This window comes from Tauraco erythrolophus, chromosome 5 (assembly GCF_009769465.1).
Source record: "Tauraco erythrolophus isolate bTauEry1 chromosome 5, bTauEry1.pri, whole genome shotgun sequence".
NCBI lineage: Eukaryota > Metazoa > Chordata > Aves > Musophagiformes > Musophagidae > Tauraco > Tauraco erythrolophus.
In genome coordinates this window covers 14,241,908-14,260,346 of record NC_141469.1, presented here as the reverse complement: position 1 = coordinate 14,260,346, position 18,439 = coordinate 14,241,908, and the positions used below count along the sequence as shown (strand labels likewise).

General features: G+C 42.8%; 1 protein-coding gene across 1 annotated transcript; it reads right to left on the bottom strand.

Moving 5' to 3' along the window:
- Positions 1-3,435: 3,435 nt before the first annotated feature.
- Positions 3,436-17,154, bottom strand: NOAZFP (nucleolar atypical zinc finger). The gene is made up of 10 exons (XM_086611674.1): positions 17,042-17,154; positions 12,708-12,837; positions 12,419-12,438; positions 12,234-12,304; positions 10,169-10,248; positions 8,678-8,804; positions 7,845-7,949; positions 5,460-5,506; positions 4,540-4,657; positions 3,436-3,867 (listed from the first exon to the last, which is right to left on the bottom strand). Exons 2-10 carry the CDS (start codon positions 12,825-12,827, stop codon positions 3,590-3,592), a joined length of 966 nt encoding a protein of 321 aa, XP_086467800.1. The 5' UTR covers positions 12,828-12,837; positions 17,042-17,154; the 3' UTR covers positions 3,436-3,589.
- Positions 17,155-18,439: the final 1,285 nt, after the last annotated feature.

Here is an 18,439-nt window from a genome sequence, read left to right as displayed (position 1 = left end):
CACAGCCATTTGCTGGAAACAAAACCAGCAACCCCGCAACAGGATGGACCAGAAGACTCCCAGAGGCAGGTGCTAAATCACACCGAGCACAAACGAAAATGCATTAAATCCACATAAGCACACAATGAATCTGTAATGCGCTGGTGCTGTCACCGTAACAAACTAACGCCAGAAAAGAGTGTACAGAGGTGGCCACAGCTCTTGCCTTTTAGGGTCTACAGGCACAATAAATTTTAGTGTGATTTTGATTCAAATTCTACTTAAGCTTTCCTTAAACGGTTACCATGGAGGTGGAAAAGATCTAAAGTAAGTGTAAGACTCTATTAAGATCTTAATTTTCTGGAGTATTATATGTAACTCTCCATCTAAAGTGACATCTTTACATGTTAAAACTATCGTTCTCTCAGCTCAATTTGCTTTAATCAGGGACAGGATTTTTAAAGAAAAAGTCAGTGTCATGTACAATCTCAGGATTTTATTTATCTGCCTCTCACCCCACCAGGAAGCGCACTCTGCAGTACTGCACTCTTAAAACCCTGGAATTATGCAGGGGCCTTTCCGTAAGCCCAGGCACTAAGTCCTGGACTTGTGACTTGAAAAATCATCTCTCTTTGACAGAAGCAGCCCAGCAGCCTCCTGAAAGTACTTGCTGGATTTGGGCAGCGTCTGAACTAGCCTGAGATCCTGCCAGCTGTAAAACGTACGTGATCAGTACCGCAGCATCCTCACTTTTGGATTTAGCAGCAGCTACATCAGCTGCCGAATTCAGAGGAACAAGTAAACGAAGTGCCATGTGTAGAGGTGGCACACTGCCCTGTCAGTGCCCTACTAACATTCCTCCAAGACACTTCAAAGCAGACTAATGGCGATGAACAAAAATGGAGCCAGCAAGATGGAAAGTTTGTCCCAGACCTGTTTCTCAATAAAGCCAGGATACATGTTTGTTCTGGTTTATCCTGTCTGTAATGTACCTCAAGGCAACCCAAATGACACGCTTCCTGTGAGAGCAAGCTCTGAGGACCTGTCCCCAACAGACCACATGCTTTTAACTTCACTAAATAAGCAGAAAAGGATGAGGAAGGGCAGCATCGTATCCTGCCTGTCCTGCCACGAAAACGCGGTCATGTTTGTCTATTCCAGCTTGAATCCGCCGGATTACTTTAAAGCAGCTTAAACTGGCCTGTTTTGACCCCTCCAAAGCCACCACGGGTCTAACGCCTGGACCCTGCTTCCAGCCAGGTTGACAGCACAGGCATTTATTGCAGTGGTGTGAGGAGCAGGTACGAAGAAAAAGCAAATAAAAGCCTCTGTCCGTTGAGTGGTGACCTTGCTAAATTACAGCAGGTATCCTGAGCATCTGTTGCAGGCAGTGCCGTGACCTTCTCTTATGACGGTGTCCTGGGAACACGCGTTAGCTCTAGAGGATTGATCTTGCAAGGATCAGTGCAAGGACGTTTCAATGAGAAAATGAATAATTCTTTACTCTGATTATGATGATTAATTCTGTTACGTCAGCAGCCTTTGGCACAGCCAGTGACAGCAGCAGATTTCACATGGAAAAAAAACTAATTCAAGAGCCAAGAACCTTAAAGGGCAATTTTGCGCAGATAAATAGTAATATTAATAAGTGACATGCAAGCAGCTATAATTGCATGTATATGCAAAACCACACACGCTTTCCTCAATCCTACATAAGACTTTGTACTGACGCATAACTGCTTCCTATTCAAAACACCAGCCAAGATAAAAAACTGGCATTGCTGCTGGAATTGACCCGCCACAGATGGACTCCACTGTGGAAGTTTCTGGACCGCTTGAAGTTGAGCACACACTCGATCACAGGTGCCAGTTTACAAGGAAGTAATCAGCGTTGAACTGGCAGGCACCCTGCTGCCCTCACTTTGGGTTTGGTTATGCAGATGACTCATCAAGACATCTATCAGGTCCGTAATTTAAGATGGGCAGGTCTTTGCTAGCACATGAACCCGGATGGTCCTAGAGTTTCAATTTTTGAGGGGGATTTGGCTTTCAGACACTGCGTTAACTGGCTTCCTCTCCAGTTCTGAAGGCAAGCATTTGACATGTACTGATGAGGTCACGTCCCTCTCTCCAGTACAGTTTCTTCCTTCAGCTGCCATAACCAAGTTGTGCTCTTTGTCAGTTTGGTTTTTTCTTGGATGTGTCCCAGCTCATGTCTTCTCTGCGTTTGGTATGACATGCATTTAGGAGGGAAGCATCAAGGCCAGGTTCCTCAATCCTGTTTTGTTAGGAAATGCTCATTTGGCAATCTTAACATCATTAAAAATTACTCTCAATAGGGTATGCTCTGCCAACGTATGACCTTTAGCTGCTAAGAGAGAGAACAGAAAGCATCACAGAAGTAGGTAGTTCTATAATCAGATATTTGACAGATAACAAGAAACTCTCTTGCACTTAAGCATGGCATTTAAAAAGCTGGAGTAACACTTCAGGTGGCTGCCCTTGTATCTTGGTCTGTCTGCTGTTAAAGTTGCCATCCTCTCAACATTCCCATACAGGAGGAAACTACATACTGTCTCTTAGATGCGCACACTGGTAATTAACATGTCGACTTTCGAATGAGAACCACCACAAACACTTCTGCAAGTGTCACCTCCTGAGGTGGGATGTGCTCATCCCTTGCCTTGTACCAGCACGTTTGCACAGAACAGCATTTGAGCCCTGTATGTTGAACACACGTGTTTTCTCACCTGATGAATTCATGCACAGGGCTTGTCTTCTTTTTTTTTTGTATCATGTGCAAGGAAAAGAGTTGAAAACTAGGCACAGAAGAAACTAGTCTCTTTGATCTAAAGAGAAATTGTCTTATCAATTTTAGTGGCAGAGAGGATACACCAATGTTTTTATTGCAGTAAAATTTTTGATTATCTGGGGTGCACTTGTTCTGACTGCACATAGCCCCACTGATTAATATCTCATACTAAAAATGCTGGAAAAGTTATGTTCATACACACAGAAATACATCGATGTGACTTAGCTACATAAACAAGTAAGTTAGTTTAGTGTCAATTTACACTTTATATAAAACCTGCTCTCCAACTATTCAAGGGAGATCAATATTTATGACAATTCATTAGAGAATGCAGTTGACTTTTATTGTGCAGACCAAAAAATCCACAGTCACCAGCCCACCACTACATTAATTTTATGAAATCAGTTAACAAACTTATTGTAAAAAATAACTTAATTTCTGATGAGCAAATGGAAACAAGCTCTACAGCTCTCCGATGTTCCTGTATTGATAGAGGAAATGGCATTGAACCATTATACTCAGTAACTCAAGGACAAAACCACTTCTGTTGCTTAGGGGAATAAAAATATTCCTATTTTCTCCCCCAGTCCCAAATCCAATATTGGTTTATACAAAAAAAAAAGAAAAGAAAAACACCCAAAAAAACCTCACCTGGAGTTACTGCAGAAGTCCCACACTCTTTACTCCCTAACTTTGATATGTAAGTACCTGATAGAGTCATCCTACTGGCATGTACACAACTCAAGGGAAGCACTGTTTACTCCTTCCAAGTGTTTTTAGCTTGCCAGCATACTAAGCTTAATCTTCTTGTTCTTCATAATGTGCATACCCACTAGCATAGGTCCTTCCTAAATTCAAATTGCTGAATACATCTGTGGTCTCAGTATCAGAATCCTTCCCTCCCTCATCATTGTCATCTTCATCGTCGTCTTCTGCTTCATATTCATCATACTGATCCTCACGATCACCTGCATCTCCAGCCTTGCTGGAGGAGAGGCTCTTCCAGTACGCATCATAACCAGAAGCTCCATCTGCATCTTCACCTCCGGTTTGTCGGCCAAATTTCAAAGAGCGTGCTGCAGGCAGAGAAAAATAATCATGTTCTCACCTCTCAACAACAACTTGAGCCGAGCATCTGACATTCCTTTTCTGTTCTTTTTCACTACTCAGCAAAGAGCATACCATGTTAGCCAGCCATTTTCTGAATCTGACATTTTCAGGTTTAATCCTTACTCTGACAGAACCTTTCTGCTACACACAGTCTGTCCCCCTGCAGCCAAGTCTGTATAAACAGCAACTGCCCCCGGAGTACGACTCAAGTTTTGGGATAAAACTTTAGTACTCTAGGCAAGAAAATCTGTAACTGGATGTGCTTTGCAGACACGACACATACTGTGATTTATTCAAGAATGGCTGAGGTAGGTTGTATGCATTCATCAAACTGCACTTTGGAATTCATCAGCCAGCTTCATGTAGATGAAATAAAGGCTTAAGTGCTGATTTTTTCTATTTTTCTATAACTAAAATCTCAAACTAAACAAAAGCTTTCACTGTACTGGAATCAATTAGTGATTAAGAATGAGAGACCATTCAATTCTAGAACTAAGGAACATCAAGTTTTACCCAAAACAGACACAGCAAAGCTTTGCAAAATAATCAAAAGTAATGGGACTTTACTCAGTGTTCCTATGCAGAAAAGTAGTCACCAATGGTACTTGTACCGCTGTTAGCTAGAGAAGCAGGCTTACTTGACATGCTCAGATCCTTTGTCTGCTGAGTTTCATGGCCACATTTAGGGCAGGGAGGCTCTTTTCCTTTTTCCTGCTTGAAAACCTTACTTCGCACATGATCGTCGCAAAAGCATGCCTGCAGAGTGAAAGGAGAATAAAAAGGCTAAATGTTTAAATCATAGAAGAACACTCTTCAGCAAGAAGCATGCAAAAAAGTATCTGACAGCAGCAGGATTTCCTGGTTGGGATTAAAATTTAATGAGCTCTATTGGCAGTGGAAGTGGTGGAGTTTGCACATGGCGCAACCACTTCTGTGTTGAGCATAATTTCACGGCTTCCTGAGGGAGAGGCTGGATAAAAGTGTTGATAAACAAGTAGAGAAAGTAACATACTCAAGGACTGGATTACAGCGCTGCCCACAAGGAGCCTGGCCAACTTTGGTTTATGTTGAGAAGCTTAAATAAAACACAATCAGATCTATGCTAGAACATAATTATGTAGTGACCTGAAGGCAAGAATTAGAGATGGAAATTTCAGTTGTTGAGCACCAGGGTGCCAGTGAAGATATTTGGAGAAAGGAACAATTTAGAATATGAAACTGACACCATGGGAGACTGCAAGGAAACATATGGAGTAAGAAGAGTAAGAGCAAGCAATGAACCAGCACCTGGAGAAATCTGGGCAATGCTGATGATGAAGCAGGTGGAACTTTTTATACAAAATTACTTCTGAGTGTGTAAAACCAAAAGCCTGATGTCAACAAATTAGCTTATGCATGTGTAAAACTGAGTTAGCTGTGGAGATTATTTCTATTGGATCCAGGCTGCAGTGTTTTCTGGTCAGATCATCACTTGACTGTTTAAAAAACAAACAAAAAACCATCAACTTTTAAATTGTCCTGGCTCTACACTGGATCAAAACATATCTTTACTCTTTACCTTACAACGCAGGCATGAATGCTGCCCAAGCCTGTTACAGGACACACCTGTTGGAGAAAATCAAGATGTGAAACTCAGTACCTGGAAAGGGCAGATCTGTGATGTTTTTAAAACCTTGTAAAAGTATGTAATAATGTCATTGAGGCACTTGACACAACTGCACTTTAGCAACACAAATCAGTCCTTTTACCATACAGTACCATTTTACTAGATATTTTACCAGTCTAAGCCTCATTGCAATAATGTAATTTGATACACAGAGTAAAAGTTGAAGGGGGAAAAGGTTTAATTATTTCTTGAGTTTCCAAACTTTTAAAAACAGAAGTTTCAGAACCAATTTGGTATTAAGTGATCACCTTGCTTTTCTTTTTCTCACAATGTCATAAGAAGGAGCACTAGCATTTTACAGTCACTTTAAACAGTGCCATGGCAGCCTTTAATACCTTTATCTCATTTAAATGGAGTGTGAGAACAATTAAAGCTTGCAAACTTCCAAACCTAGAAGAGTTGCTTTGTTCTGTATTTTCTGTCGTGTCCTCTGGAAACGTACTTTATTGCACGCAACTTCATAGGAAAGCCTATCTGTGTTGAAGAATTGTAGCTGGCACATGTGGAATCGGTGCTCAAAATCTAACTTGTCTGGAAGCTTCAAATCGGTTTCTTTACCCCACTAGAGGGAGTACACTAAAGGCAGCCACACAGGAATTGGCAGCAATGCGAAGCTGGATGAGCAGTTTCTCTTCAGGAAGCAGTACTAAGTATGTTATCTGTCTCTGCAAGTACTCGTTCCCTTCCACCTTGCCTTGCCCCTGCGACAACATAGTTTTTAAATCGGAAGTAATAACTATCGTTGAGTTCTCCACATGAGCAGGACAGCCACAGGATTTAGCACGTGTTATCACACACTGACAAAAATGTTGCCTCTCTACCAAGACTGCACTGTGCCATGAAATATTGAACCCAATGAAAACCCTCAAAAAAGCAATTTCTCTCTTCAGGGTGTGACATCACATCTGTGAATTAAAAGCGTCTAACAATCACTGAAAAAACGTTCTGTGGAACAGCTGTTGCTGCTTCCATATTGCTATGCAGGAAGATATTCTGGCAGAATACATGAAGGGAAGCTAATCAAGGCTTAGAAAATAGCTGGCTGGGAAAAAAGGATGAGAGATAAAAAGGAGATAAGAGTTCTAAAAACACAGACTATATCTGTTGAAATCAACAAATATTCTGAATTGGGGGAAATCAATTAGGACAAGAGATTAGTCAGTTCTGAAGAAAACAGTTTTATACATGATAAAAAGCACCCTGAATTTCTATAATAAGGACTTAAAATAATAGTCAAAATGCAGGCATACAAGTTTTGGAAAGGACAAATGCTTGTCTCATGGAATAAACAAAACAGTAGTTAATGGTGGGTAGAAAAGAAATACTTCTACAAAAGATGAGTCATTTCAAACATATACAGTCCTGCTTTGTTTGTGTTTTGGTTTGTTACCTTCCTTTCAAGTCTGCCTGCTTCAGCCAGAGATTAAGCAGTGGTCCGGCAAAGTCAGGCACGGCCATGTAAGAGTGTCCTCTTACAAATACGAGTTTGTTTTGTCCACACAACTAATCCAAGTTGGAAAGGACACAGTTCTTTACTCACTAAAAGTGAACATGTATCAACATTCGATATGTTACTGACACACACGTGGACAATCCACTGGTCAGAGAAGAAACTAACACGGAGTTCATGCTCTGGATGAACTTGGTTTTTCTCACTTCCTTCCATGCTCACTCTGTCTCACCACATCAGTCGATGACTGCTTCCTGAGTGATGGCCTTCCTCAAAACTTGCTGCTTTTCAAAATCAACAGAGACAAACCTTTTACCAGCATACAGGCCAGCCACAGCAATTTGGGAAAGTTTAGCCAGACTAACACAGGTGGTTTTATTTAGGGCAGCTGTTTTCCATGGGAACAGGTATCTAGAAATAGCTCATCATGTGGTCAGCAGAGTGGAAGAGAGCTCCTTCTTGCCTGCAGAGCTTTGTGGAGTAAAAAAGCAGCATCAGCAGTTCCAGCAGTTTTGCTGCAGTCCTGGCCCCTGCCAACACGGCAACTTTAGAGACTGCTGGCTTCTGCAAAGGCAGTTTCCTATGGGATGCCTGTAAGAGCCAGGCAGGGAAACAACTGCCATGTGCAGTCTGGCAAGGAGGAAGGTCAGAGACAAAAGCTCTAGTCTAGATAACTGGATACAGAGAGCAAGGATATAGGAAACAGGCCCTTTCCTCTGGTGGTGGTGAAAGTTTTTTAGAAGAGGTGACAGTATTCTGGAGCACAGAGGAAGCAATCGGAGAGCCTGCTTAGCTGTAGTGAAAGGCACCGTGAACAACTAACTTACATTTAAATGTCTCTGCTTCCAGAACTTGGCAGCTGGCTTGATGTTCAAACTGATCATCTTCACAGAGGAAATTGTGGCAAAAAGAGCAGGCGAATATTCTGCCTCCTGAAAGATTTATCAAGGCAAATAATCAGCAATGGGCACAGGCATCAAGTTGTGCTCTCCAAACAATTTAGGCAGTACTTTTGACTGAAGACCAGTTCTCCCTTCTGTCACAAATGCTTCAATAAAGTCCTAAATTAGACACTGCCATCCATTACTAGACCGAAAAATACCACGTATCCTACAATACCAGACAGCATAAATATAAAGCAAGTATTACTACTTTTCTTCATTTTAATTTGACTATGGAATTAAGTATTTTACTTAAATCAGATGACATTCTCATCCAGTCTCCTTCCCTCCCACCCTCTCACCTCTGATGCGCGTTCGAAAGAAACACTTTAAAGGATTCCACAAATGGAGATCAGTACAGTTTGCTAAGCAATTGGGAATCCAAATACCTGTAATACTGCAGATGAACGGAGTGAGAGCGGCAGGAAACTGTGCTGACAATCTGGTTTTGTGAAGCCCTCAGCTGATAGGACAGTTACTGCCTTAGATCACACAACCATCCCTGAGGTGAGCACTGTATGTTCTTGGGCAGGTCATTTACATTCCCCACTGCACAAGGTCTATTTTTAAAACGAGGAGAATGCCTTGCTTTGAACAAACACACTGCAAGGACTAATCGGGGAAGATTAAAAATGCTACATTAAGAATATAGGTACAATAACTTCAGCAATGTGAGGACAAAAGTATCTTTTAGATTTTATTAAGTGGGAGCAACCTACCATGGTCCCAGACACTTCTTTCGCACTCAATACATTCTGCATCTGCAAGAGGGCAGATACAGGCATGTGTGCTGAGACACTTTCTCCCGTGACACACCCAAGCTTCACAGAAATCACAGATGGCACCCTGCAAGTACAGAAAGGTATCATCTTAGGAAGGTATCATTTTAGGACATCCGCAGTAGCTAGAGAGAGACTCTTATTCCATAACCCTGAATGTATCCAAGCATCCATTCTCTCAGTGGGTTCATTCCAGTTGAGTGGGAGAGTGTGAACTCCATCTGTATTCCTATCAGGCTGCTCCACAGTTCATCTTGTTCGCTCTACATTCATTCTGCACGATTAAGTATAACGTAAAATAACCTGGTTTTTTCCTTTTCTGTTTTTTTTTTTTACATTTCCTATCTCAAATCTTATGCATGGAAATTGTGTCCTCCAGCTGAAACCTGAGATCCATAAATGGTAACAATGTTCTTGGAAAAGTGCAATTACAAAAAAGATCTGAAAAATGCCACTAGATCCTAACAGCTGAAATCACTCATTCAGATTTTAAGCCATGCTGTATTAGAATACAAGCTTCATAGAGAGCAAAGATCAAATAACTCATTAGAAATAAGTTACAGACTCTTGAACTTTCATTTTGATTGAACTACAGTATCTACACATCAACTATCCCTTAACTGTACCATTTAAGAAGCCTCCTCAGCCCATATATAACAAACTACTTTGTGCATTACATGCACACAAACCTAAGAAAACAATGGTGAATCCAAATTAATTGTTGATGAAAATATTGCATCACTGAACGCATGGAAAGAGTTTAGGAACTTCAGTCTGGAAAGTCCACTGTGTTACTGAGAAGCTGACTGTCAACTGGAGACAGAAACAGGACAGAGGTTTAGTCCGTACAGCATTTAATCCAGAGGGTTATGTTACCTTGCTTTCCAGAATGGAGTAACTAACTTGTCCTAAGAAAAAAAGATTCAAAGGCCACAAGCTATGACTATCTCTGCTAAGAGCCAAAATGTTGTTTGTTTTTTTGTGGTTTGTTTTTTTTTTTTTAATAAAATTCTCCCCTAATGCCATGGAATTTCAGATTCCTCTCTGGAATATTGATGGTCTCTGCAATACTGAGAGGACAGCAACAGAAGTCCACTGGTTTCTACAGAATGATCATAGATTTTAATGGAGACTGGGAATTGGCTATGGGGCATGTAAGCTCCAGCACTGCTAATGCATGCGCTTAGGGCCTGCCACCAACACAGATCTGTCAGCACCCAGGACATGTGTCAGGAGTCTGCAGGAGCTGAATCTAAAAATGTAAAATTTGGGCTTCCAGTGTAAGGGAAAAATCAGTCTGTGATAGTAAGATAAGGAAAAAAACTTAGCATGGTACATGCTATCATTCCATAAATCTGTTTTCTTTTTTTCAGAAAGATTTGCATAGAATAACCTCATAGTGCAAAAAAGGCTGTAATTTTATATACCTACCACCATTGCTAGTCCAGTACTGTACACACCAGCATGTTTTATAACACAATCTGAAGACTTCATCATGCATTTGGTTTTTCCTGTTTAAAAAAAAAAGGCAAGCAACCAGAAGAAAACTATATAAAAAATCAAAAAAAATAAAAATGAATGTTCACATAAGAGCAGTATTTCAACCAAACGCCTGTGCTTAATTGTAAATCTCGACAAAAATAATGCAAACAGATGTCTGCAACCCACCCTCACATCTCCCTTAGATCAAATTAATTATTGTCTGTTTTCAGCCAAAATCCCTTTCCTCAGTACTGAGACAACAAGGCAACGTGTCATCCTGCCCTATGTTTTAAAGCATTAGCAAGAATTTCAAAGGTCAAAACGAACCAAAGAACAAAACTAAGGTGAAAATCAAGCCACGACATCTTAAAAAGTTGCATTTAAAACTTCTGCTAGTTCTGTCCCACCACAAAAGCAGCATGTGCTGTGTGCAAGGCTGAGGCCCTCTGAAAACAAAAAACCATGTGCACCTGATGATGTAATTACTCACAGGTGCTTGGATAGTTGGGTTTTTGGTGGTGGTTGTTGCCTCTGACATAACTAGCTCCACCAGAAAGATCTGCCCTGTGTGTGCAGTTATACAAGCAAAAAAGTCTTGTAGTTAGTCCAGGCTGCCGCAACGGAGTTTTCTCACGGATGTAAGTTGTCCTGCCACAGATCCCGTTGGTGTCTCTGTTACTGCCTGCTTAGAGGAACCAACAAAAGGGTGCTCCCTGCAAACCCGTTCAAGAGATGACAAAACCAAATTCTATTCTGAAAATATAATTAAATCCCAGTATGCAGCATCAGCAGAGTTTTGTATTAAATCACACCTTAGATACTAAATGGCACTTAGAGGGTGAGGAAGGACCAGTGGTGGGCTGAGCTGGGCACTGTTAGGTGGGGGGGTTATTACTAGGACTGGAGCACTGCAACACAGTTACCTTGCTCCCATCCCTCAGGGACTTCTCTAAGACGGATGCTGTTGGTTTCTAGGGGCTGTCCCCAATGCTTGATTAAGCACCAAACAGCTCTAATGGTCTTTATCTTGGAAAACCCTGGGATTCAATATTAGTTTATAGTTGTTATTAGGAATGCTTTTTCTCCAGAAACATACTGCAGATGAAGATAAATTCAACGCACAGGAGTCAACTTCAGATGTATAATATTCTGTAAGACAGCGTGTTTTTAGTCCTTCACTGCACGATGACATAAGGAAGACTTAGGAAGGATGACCCACCGCCATCGCACACTAACAGCCTGGCTTCCAGAACTGCTCAGTGTCTGCTGGTCCCAGCAAAGGCACTGGAAGCCACAGGTGTCAGCAGCTCTGAGAGGCAAATTACAAAACAGCCAAACAGCTTCATGACAAATTGAAAATCTGCAAGGATGGGTTGAAACTGTAAAACAATACAATTCACCTCAAAGTACGAAGTGATTGTCAACATCCCCTGCAAGCAAGCAGCTGTTTAAAAAACCAAAAAGGGGGCATTTTAGCCTGACTCGGAACTCGACTTCAGTCACTAGGAGCCCTTCTCTTCTAATTTCAAAGCATCAGCCCTCCAGCACACGTGAATAACGTGAGCAGCATATTACATTACCAGACTATGTAAAGTGAACAATGTACTGTTGCTTTAATTGATATTAAACTGATCAGAAATTATATCATCCCTAAAAAGCAGCATTGCTGGCAGTCAGAGCGTTTTTAACTTCACTGCTGTTATGAATCAATACTCCACATGGTCAATCTAGGGAAACGGTCAGCCAGATGTTCTCAATCCTAAAAGGCAGTGAGAGATATTCTTCCAAAGATCAAATACTGAAGGTGTGCCCACAACGCAGACTTGCAAACCTCTAGGGGTCAGAGGCATGCATATTAGTGTATGATGAAGCAAGATCTCTTCTCGAGTAGGATATTCCCTGCGGATTTAAAAGAACCTGCCCCAAAAATCACAAAGGTACTCTTAACTGCTGAGAGTTTAAGACCACAAATGGGATGGAGCATAGTATGTTTTCATTTATTATTTCTACTTACCACATTGTGCACAAATGGGTAATTTTTGAACAGAGTTACAGAAGTAGCAAAAAGCTCTATTCTTCTGTCGTCTAGGCACGTGGAGGCGGGGAAAAAAAGAAAGGAAGCATTAAAAAAAAGACTTGTAAAATGTTTGAAACCAATGAATGTGAAACTACTGGTTTTAGAAGGGGAAAAATGCTTACCTCTGGCACTTATCACATTCCTAAAGAAAAGAAATAAAATACTGGTAATTAATTTATTCTAGGTAAAATATATAATATTTACAGACACCACAGGGATTCTGAATTAAGTTCTGATGAAGAACAAAACTTTTATTCAAGTATTATTCCTCTGATGCAAATGTAACCTTAAATATAAAGGAAAGATAGCAGGAGGAATGACATTCTAGAGGCATTAAACACAGTCAATGTATTATGACTGGTTTTACATAATTTCAAATCAAGTCTTGCAATATAAAATAGGTTATTTTACCATTGAAGCATTACAAGGATGTTTGGCTAAATCTATGTTGGCTCTTGATGCCCTTATCTGCTTTTCACGTTCACGACGGTTCTCCGCTTTCTTACGAGCACCAGTCTTCTTTTTAGGCATTTTTCACTATCTGTGGAGGGTGAAAAAATAGGTCTGTAACTTATGCACATGAAACTATGTCTATAAACACATGGATACACAACATGTCCAGCACTAAAACTGGATCTTGGAGTTCCCATGTTAACTGTGCTTCATCTCCATTCATTTCCTTTTCTGAAAGTTTCTCTTCAAAAGTAGAATAAGGGGCCAGGCCCTTAGGAAGAGTCATGTGACAAACCATGAAGAACCTTGTGATCTGGAATGGATTTTGCTGTCTTAAACTTTGCTCTTAACTATCTTTGAAGTGTTTTGCCTTAAGAAAAACAAAATCACTATGTTTTGCAAGTTTGTTTATGATGGACCTCTGTGGTTTTGGTTTGCCTTGTCTATTTAATAGGACAATATTCAGCTAATTTTCTCTTTCACTTCTCTCTCTTCTCATGCTCAATGACTACTTCAATCAGTTAAAAAGCATTCTTCAGGTAAGTGAATCATGGAGTACTGCAAAAATGCAAATTTCACACTCCATGAAGGCTTAGAAAGCAAAATATCATTATATAAATTTAAGAGCTATGACAAAGGGATGTTTGTACTGCTTATTTATCATTCTAGCACATTAGCAATAACGAAGAGATGAGCACGCCTCAAAGACACCACTGTTTCCCTAGGAGGGTTTACACTAATTTAATTCCATCTGGTTCAACGCATGTGTCTATTGTAACGTTCTAGGAGGGAACCAAGGCAATACAGCGGTGAGACCATCAGGCAATCAATCAGACAACTGCTCTCTTGTCTTCTCCACAATGAACTGTGCAGTACTCACATGTGCTTAGTTCACTCTGTTTATAATAAATTAGACAAGTATTATCCTGCCTTCATGAAATGGACAACTAAGAGATTAAAGGTGTTGTCTGACGTTAGAACTTCTCTCATCAACAGAGGCACTCAAGATAGTCACCCTTCCTTATGCTCCATCTTTATCATCCCCTCATTTCTGCTGATATAACTGTTGGTGTCACATTCTAAACCAGACACAGGTTAAAAACAAAACTGAAAAAAACAAACCAACAAGCACCCCCAAGGCCCAGAGTAGCACAACCTGATGGGGGAAGACAGCGAAAGGGGCAGCAGGGGTATGTGCTTAGCAAGCAAGAAAGTAGCTAAGGAAGAGGCAAGTACCTCCCTACTGACCAAAAAATTGCCTTATTGAACATAGTTCTAAAAACCAACTCCCAGTCCATGGGCCAAGTGGACACACTTCGTGCTGCAGCTACCAAACTCTATTTCCTTGCAGATGACAGGCTGGCTGAATTTTTGGAAGTGTTCAGTTTGGTACCTCACCACAGAGCTGCTGTTTTGAAAATCTGGCCTCTCTAGCAAGTTGCCCCGATGTATATTGCACTGTACAACTAACCCATTGCTCTAGCTACCAGTATGCCTAACAGTGCTCCTTGCTCTGCCTCTGATTGCTAAAACTGCACAAATACAATTTCGAACAATTGACAACTGAGACTCAAGTGTCATCTTAAAATCTCTGTCTCCACTTACAGAGTCTGAATAAAATCACTAGTCTTGAGGCTTGGCAGAAACCGGCCCACATGATGGGACAGCTCTGCTCAGGCAGGTTCTGCTGATTCCAGCAGCTCTATGGGTGGCTACTGGGGCCACTGGCCTGAGGAAATGGGAGGTACCTGCTCTCCCCATCCCCAACTCCAAGCAGACATGTAGATACGTGTGGTGGCATCTGTAAGGACAGCTGCAGCATCAACAGGCAGTGAATTGCAGCAGCTTAAACTTGGAAGAAAAATCAGTATCTTCGTTTAAAAGGTCTTATAAAATGATCCCAACAATCCTAACTCTCCCGAACAAAGAAATATATTGCCCTGACCAAATACGAAAATTTGTTTTTGATAGCACACATAAATCAGTTTTCTCACCCTGTAGCATTTTGCACTGTGTTTCAATTGTATTAGTGTCATCTTTTGTAGTCAAAATCATATTGCTGAGCTGCCTGCTGGCAGCTGTCGTTATTCTAGAGCGTGACATTTCTGACACTGGGAGTCCAGTAGGAGGTTGCACACTAATTTTCAAACTGCTCGCACGCTAATGTAACAACAGAATCTAATGGTTAGTATTTACAGCTTGACTTCTTCACACTACCTCCGAATGGAAAGCACCAAAATGACAAACTGTTCTCAGGTAAAACACTGTCTCAATGGCTACTGAGGACACAGATCATGAGAAATCTTTAAGACGGTAGTCTTTAGGAAGTTGCACTAAACTAAATAACAAAACTGCAATGTCAGGTCCTTTTAACAAAGCTATCAAGTCGATCCAGGCTTTCACACACCATCCAATAAATAACAACATCCTGCAGATCAATATTTTATCTCTCTTTCTCTCTTAGCTTCCACTTAAGACGTTTGTTGTCTTTGCCCTGAGTTCTAAATTTTTAGGGAATTTACTATTTTTTAATTTTCTTCTGACTAGAGCTTAATAGTGTTATGATGCCAGAAATGATAGTAAAAACTTTGTTCACCCGCAATTCCTTTCAAATCAGACTACTGCACGTTTTAAATGCACTAATCAGTATTTAAAATGCCTCTGCAGTATGTCCTACCTTTAATTTTGCCAACACTTCTACGATCTGAGGCTGATGGATAACCCAAAAAGGTATTTAGGCACCACAACACTGTTACCAAAAGCTCAGACAGGAAAGACCTGGTGGAATCTGTCTGCTGTCCAGGTCCCCTGCGAGGTGCATGGGAGAGAAAAGTGCCTCTGGGTCTTGTCCTGAAGGCAGAGTCTTACAGCCATGCTAGCACCCTCATTGTCATCTATGATGCTGTTGTAAGAGAAACTGCCCAGGACACAGAAGGTCCATGCCTGGTTCCCTCAGCCCCAGAAGGTATGACCCTGCTGCCCTACAGAGCGCCCGAGCTCCCGAACTGGGAGCGGTTCTGCACAAGGGGTTTTTCTCCGTTTGAAGTTTTCTACTCAGGAGCAAAATGCTCCGGAGTGACTGGCTCAGGGCAGCAACAGGAGCAAGAGCGACTCTCCAGCTTCATGGCTAGTGCTGAGGCACAGAAAGCAGGGTTCAGCTATCAGGAGGCTGTGTGTGAGGTAAGCAGAAGTTCAAAGAAAAAGCCCTAAAATGTGTTGTGTGAGCACTGGGTCCCCCGTACTGCGTATTTCGTTCTGTAAAAGTTTCACCTGCTGTTCCTCATGTGCTGCATCATTTGGTAAGGTAAACAGAGGCCAAGACAGCAGAGTTCCCACCACAGCTCCAACGACTGCTCGTGTATTTTACCTGACAGTTGTGCAATGTAAAACACATAAACAATGTCTGGCATCTAAATTCTGTTGAGGTTGTACCATGCCTATGCCATTTTTCCCCCCCTCTTGAAAATTGTCCTTGATGAGGTCCCAAAGACGCACAAGGTTTGCAGCAGTCAGGAAAGCAGACTGCACCAGCAGATTTCTGGATCTTCTGTGCCGAGCATGACATTCCCTTGCGCCATATTATCTTATGTGATAAGCCAACCACCCTGCTGTCAAAAACGTAATGAACAGCTGTAACGAGCTACTCATCTGGGGGGAGCGGACCTGTCAGGTTACTCTTGCCATGCCATGCAAACATTAACACCCAAAAGAGGCTTCCCACGTTTCAAGGCTTCCTGTACTTGACCACCTGCTTTATGCATATTCATCAAAAGAGGAACCACAGTAAATTTGCTGGGTCACATCTGACTCCATTCAAAACCTGCTTTACCCACTTTACAAGCATCACACCAGATCACAACATTTAAACAATCTGCATCGGTGGTATTTCATGCTTATGTCGTTCCAGCCCGTGATTCCTTCCGATAACGAAATGATTTTCAAGGGGCTGTGATCTCCCGGGCTCCCTCCGCCGTTCAGTACCGCGGTGGCTTCACTGTGCTCCGGGGGCCGCTGCGCGGATCAGGCCCGGGCGGGCTGGGGTTGCCTCGGGCACCTCTCCGACCGATCCCTTCCGCTGGAATCGCACCTCGGCCCCGGCGGGAACGGCGGTCCCTGCCGGTAACGGCTGCCGACCGCGAGGCCGCCGCGCTCTCACCGCCTCATTTAAGGCCGTTGGCTTTTCGAAACAACACACGTACTGCTGCTTTTCAGTGTTTTGCCTTATTTTCACTATTTTTACCGAGGGTCCCGCCTTCCTCCCCCCCCAAACCGTGTCGCAACACGCTTCCAACCTGGATCGCCGCGCTCCGTATCCCTCGGGACTTATCTCTGAGGAAGGCGGCGACCGCTTCGCGTGCTCGAACCGGGAAGCCGCGGGTGGGGGGCACGGGGATCGGGATCGGGATCGGGACCGCGCCGCCCCCTCAGCGCCCGCCGAACAGCTACGCGCCCACCGGGCTCCAGCGGCCGCGCGGAAGCCGGAAGCGGCGCGGCGCGCGGCGCGGCGGGAAGGTTCCGAGGGCGGCCCGCGGGGCCGGGCCAGCCCCGGCAGGGCCCCGTCTGCGGCGGGCGGCCCGCCGGCCCGCCCGTCAGGGCAGCGGGGGGCGAAGGGGTGGTCTCGGAGGCACGGCCCGGCGCGCTGGGTGGCGGGAGGCTGAAGGGGCGAGCCGGGAAGGGAGCGGCGGTGGGGATTCAGGGAGCCGGGAGGGCCTGGGGTGTGTCTGGCGGGAGTTAGGGAGAGAAACAAGTGCCAAACCAGCAGGTCTGCGCTCTCTCCTCACGGAATTGCAGTGTTGGACAGCGAATGGTTGGGAACCAAGAAAGGGCGTGATTTCCACACTGCAGGGAAAGATGTTGCCAGAGTTTTGGAAGGAGACGTCGTAAAAAATGGTAAATATATGGCTGCTAAAGGCAGCGCTCTTAAGCAGGGGTAGTTAGTACCCGCATCTTGTGAGCGCTTTGTGTTATAACACGTATTTGTGTGTACTTGCGTATTCTTGGATTAAAAAAAAAAAACAAAAAAACAGAAAAGGCCTAAACTGTTATCTCCACATGATCGTCTGTGTCCTGGAGAGAATTGGGGGGGGGGGGGGGGGGGGGGGGAACCTCTTTTGAAGCTATTTTGAGGATCCTAATTAACGTAATCTTTCTCCTCACTTTAAGCATGCTGTTGGTTTCACTGTGTTTGGGAAATCATTGAAAAAGTTTTTACAAGCTGTTTGCATGGATGTTATTGCTCAGCGCTTGTTCCAGCCTCAGATTTTGTTTGCTTTTGTACGGATTGCCCCACAACTTTCACTTGACAGAGACCAAATGTTAGGGCATAGTAACTGCAACAATTAGTTGTGAGTGTAATTGATTAGGGTTGACACCTGAAAAGTTTTCTCTGAAATATTTCATCAGTGGCTCCATTTGTTTTCAAAATAAAGCGTTGTTTAATCTTAATGGTAGGAATACATTGTGGCTTAAAAAGGGAAATAATATCTGTACCATGAAAAAAAAAAACAGCCCTGTACACAACTCTGTCTGGCCTGAAGTTATGCAAGTCATGCTTTGTCACAGATTGATGTGCCTCTTTCAGGAGAGTTCAGCCTGTTTCTCAGCAATTTCTGCTTGTTTCCCAACTTAGCTGCCTAGAGATCTGTATCCTAGTGGTGCTTGCTCGAGTTCTGCAAGAGCTGTGAGCTCTG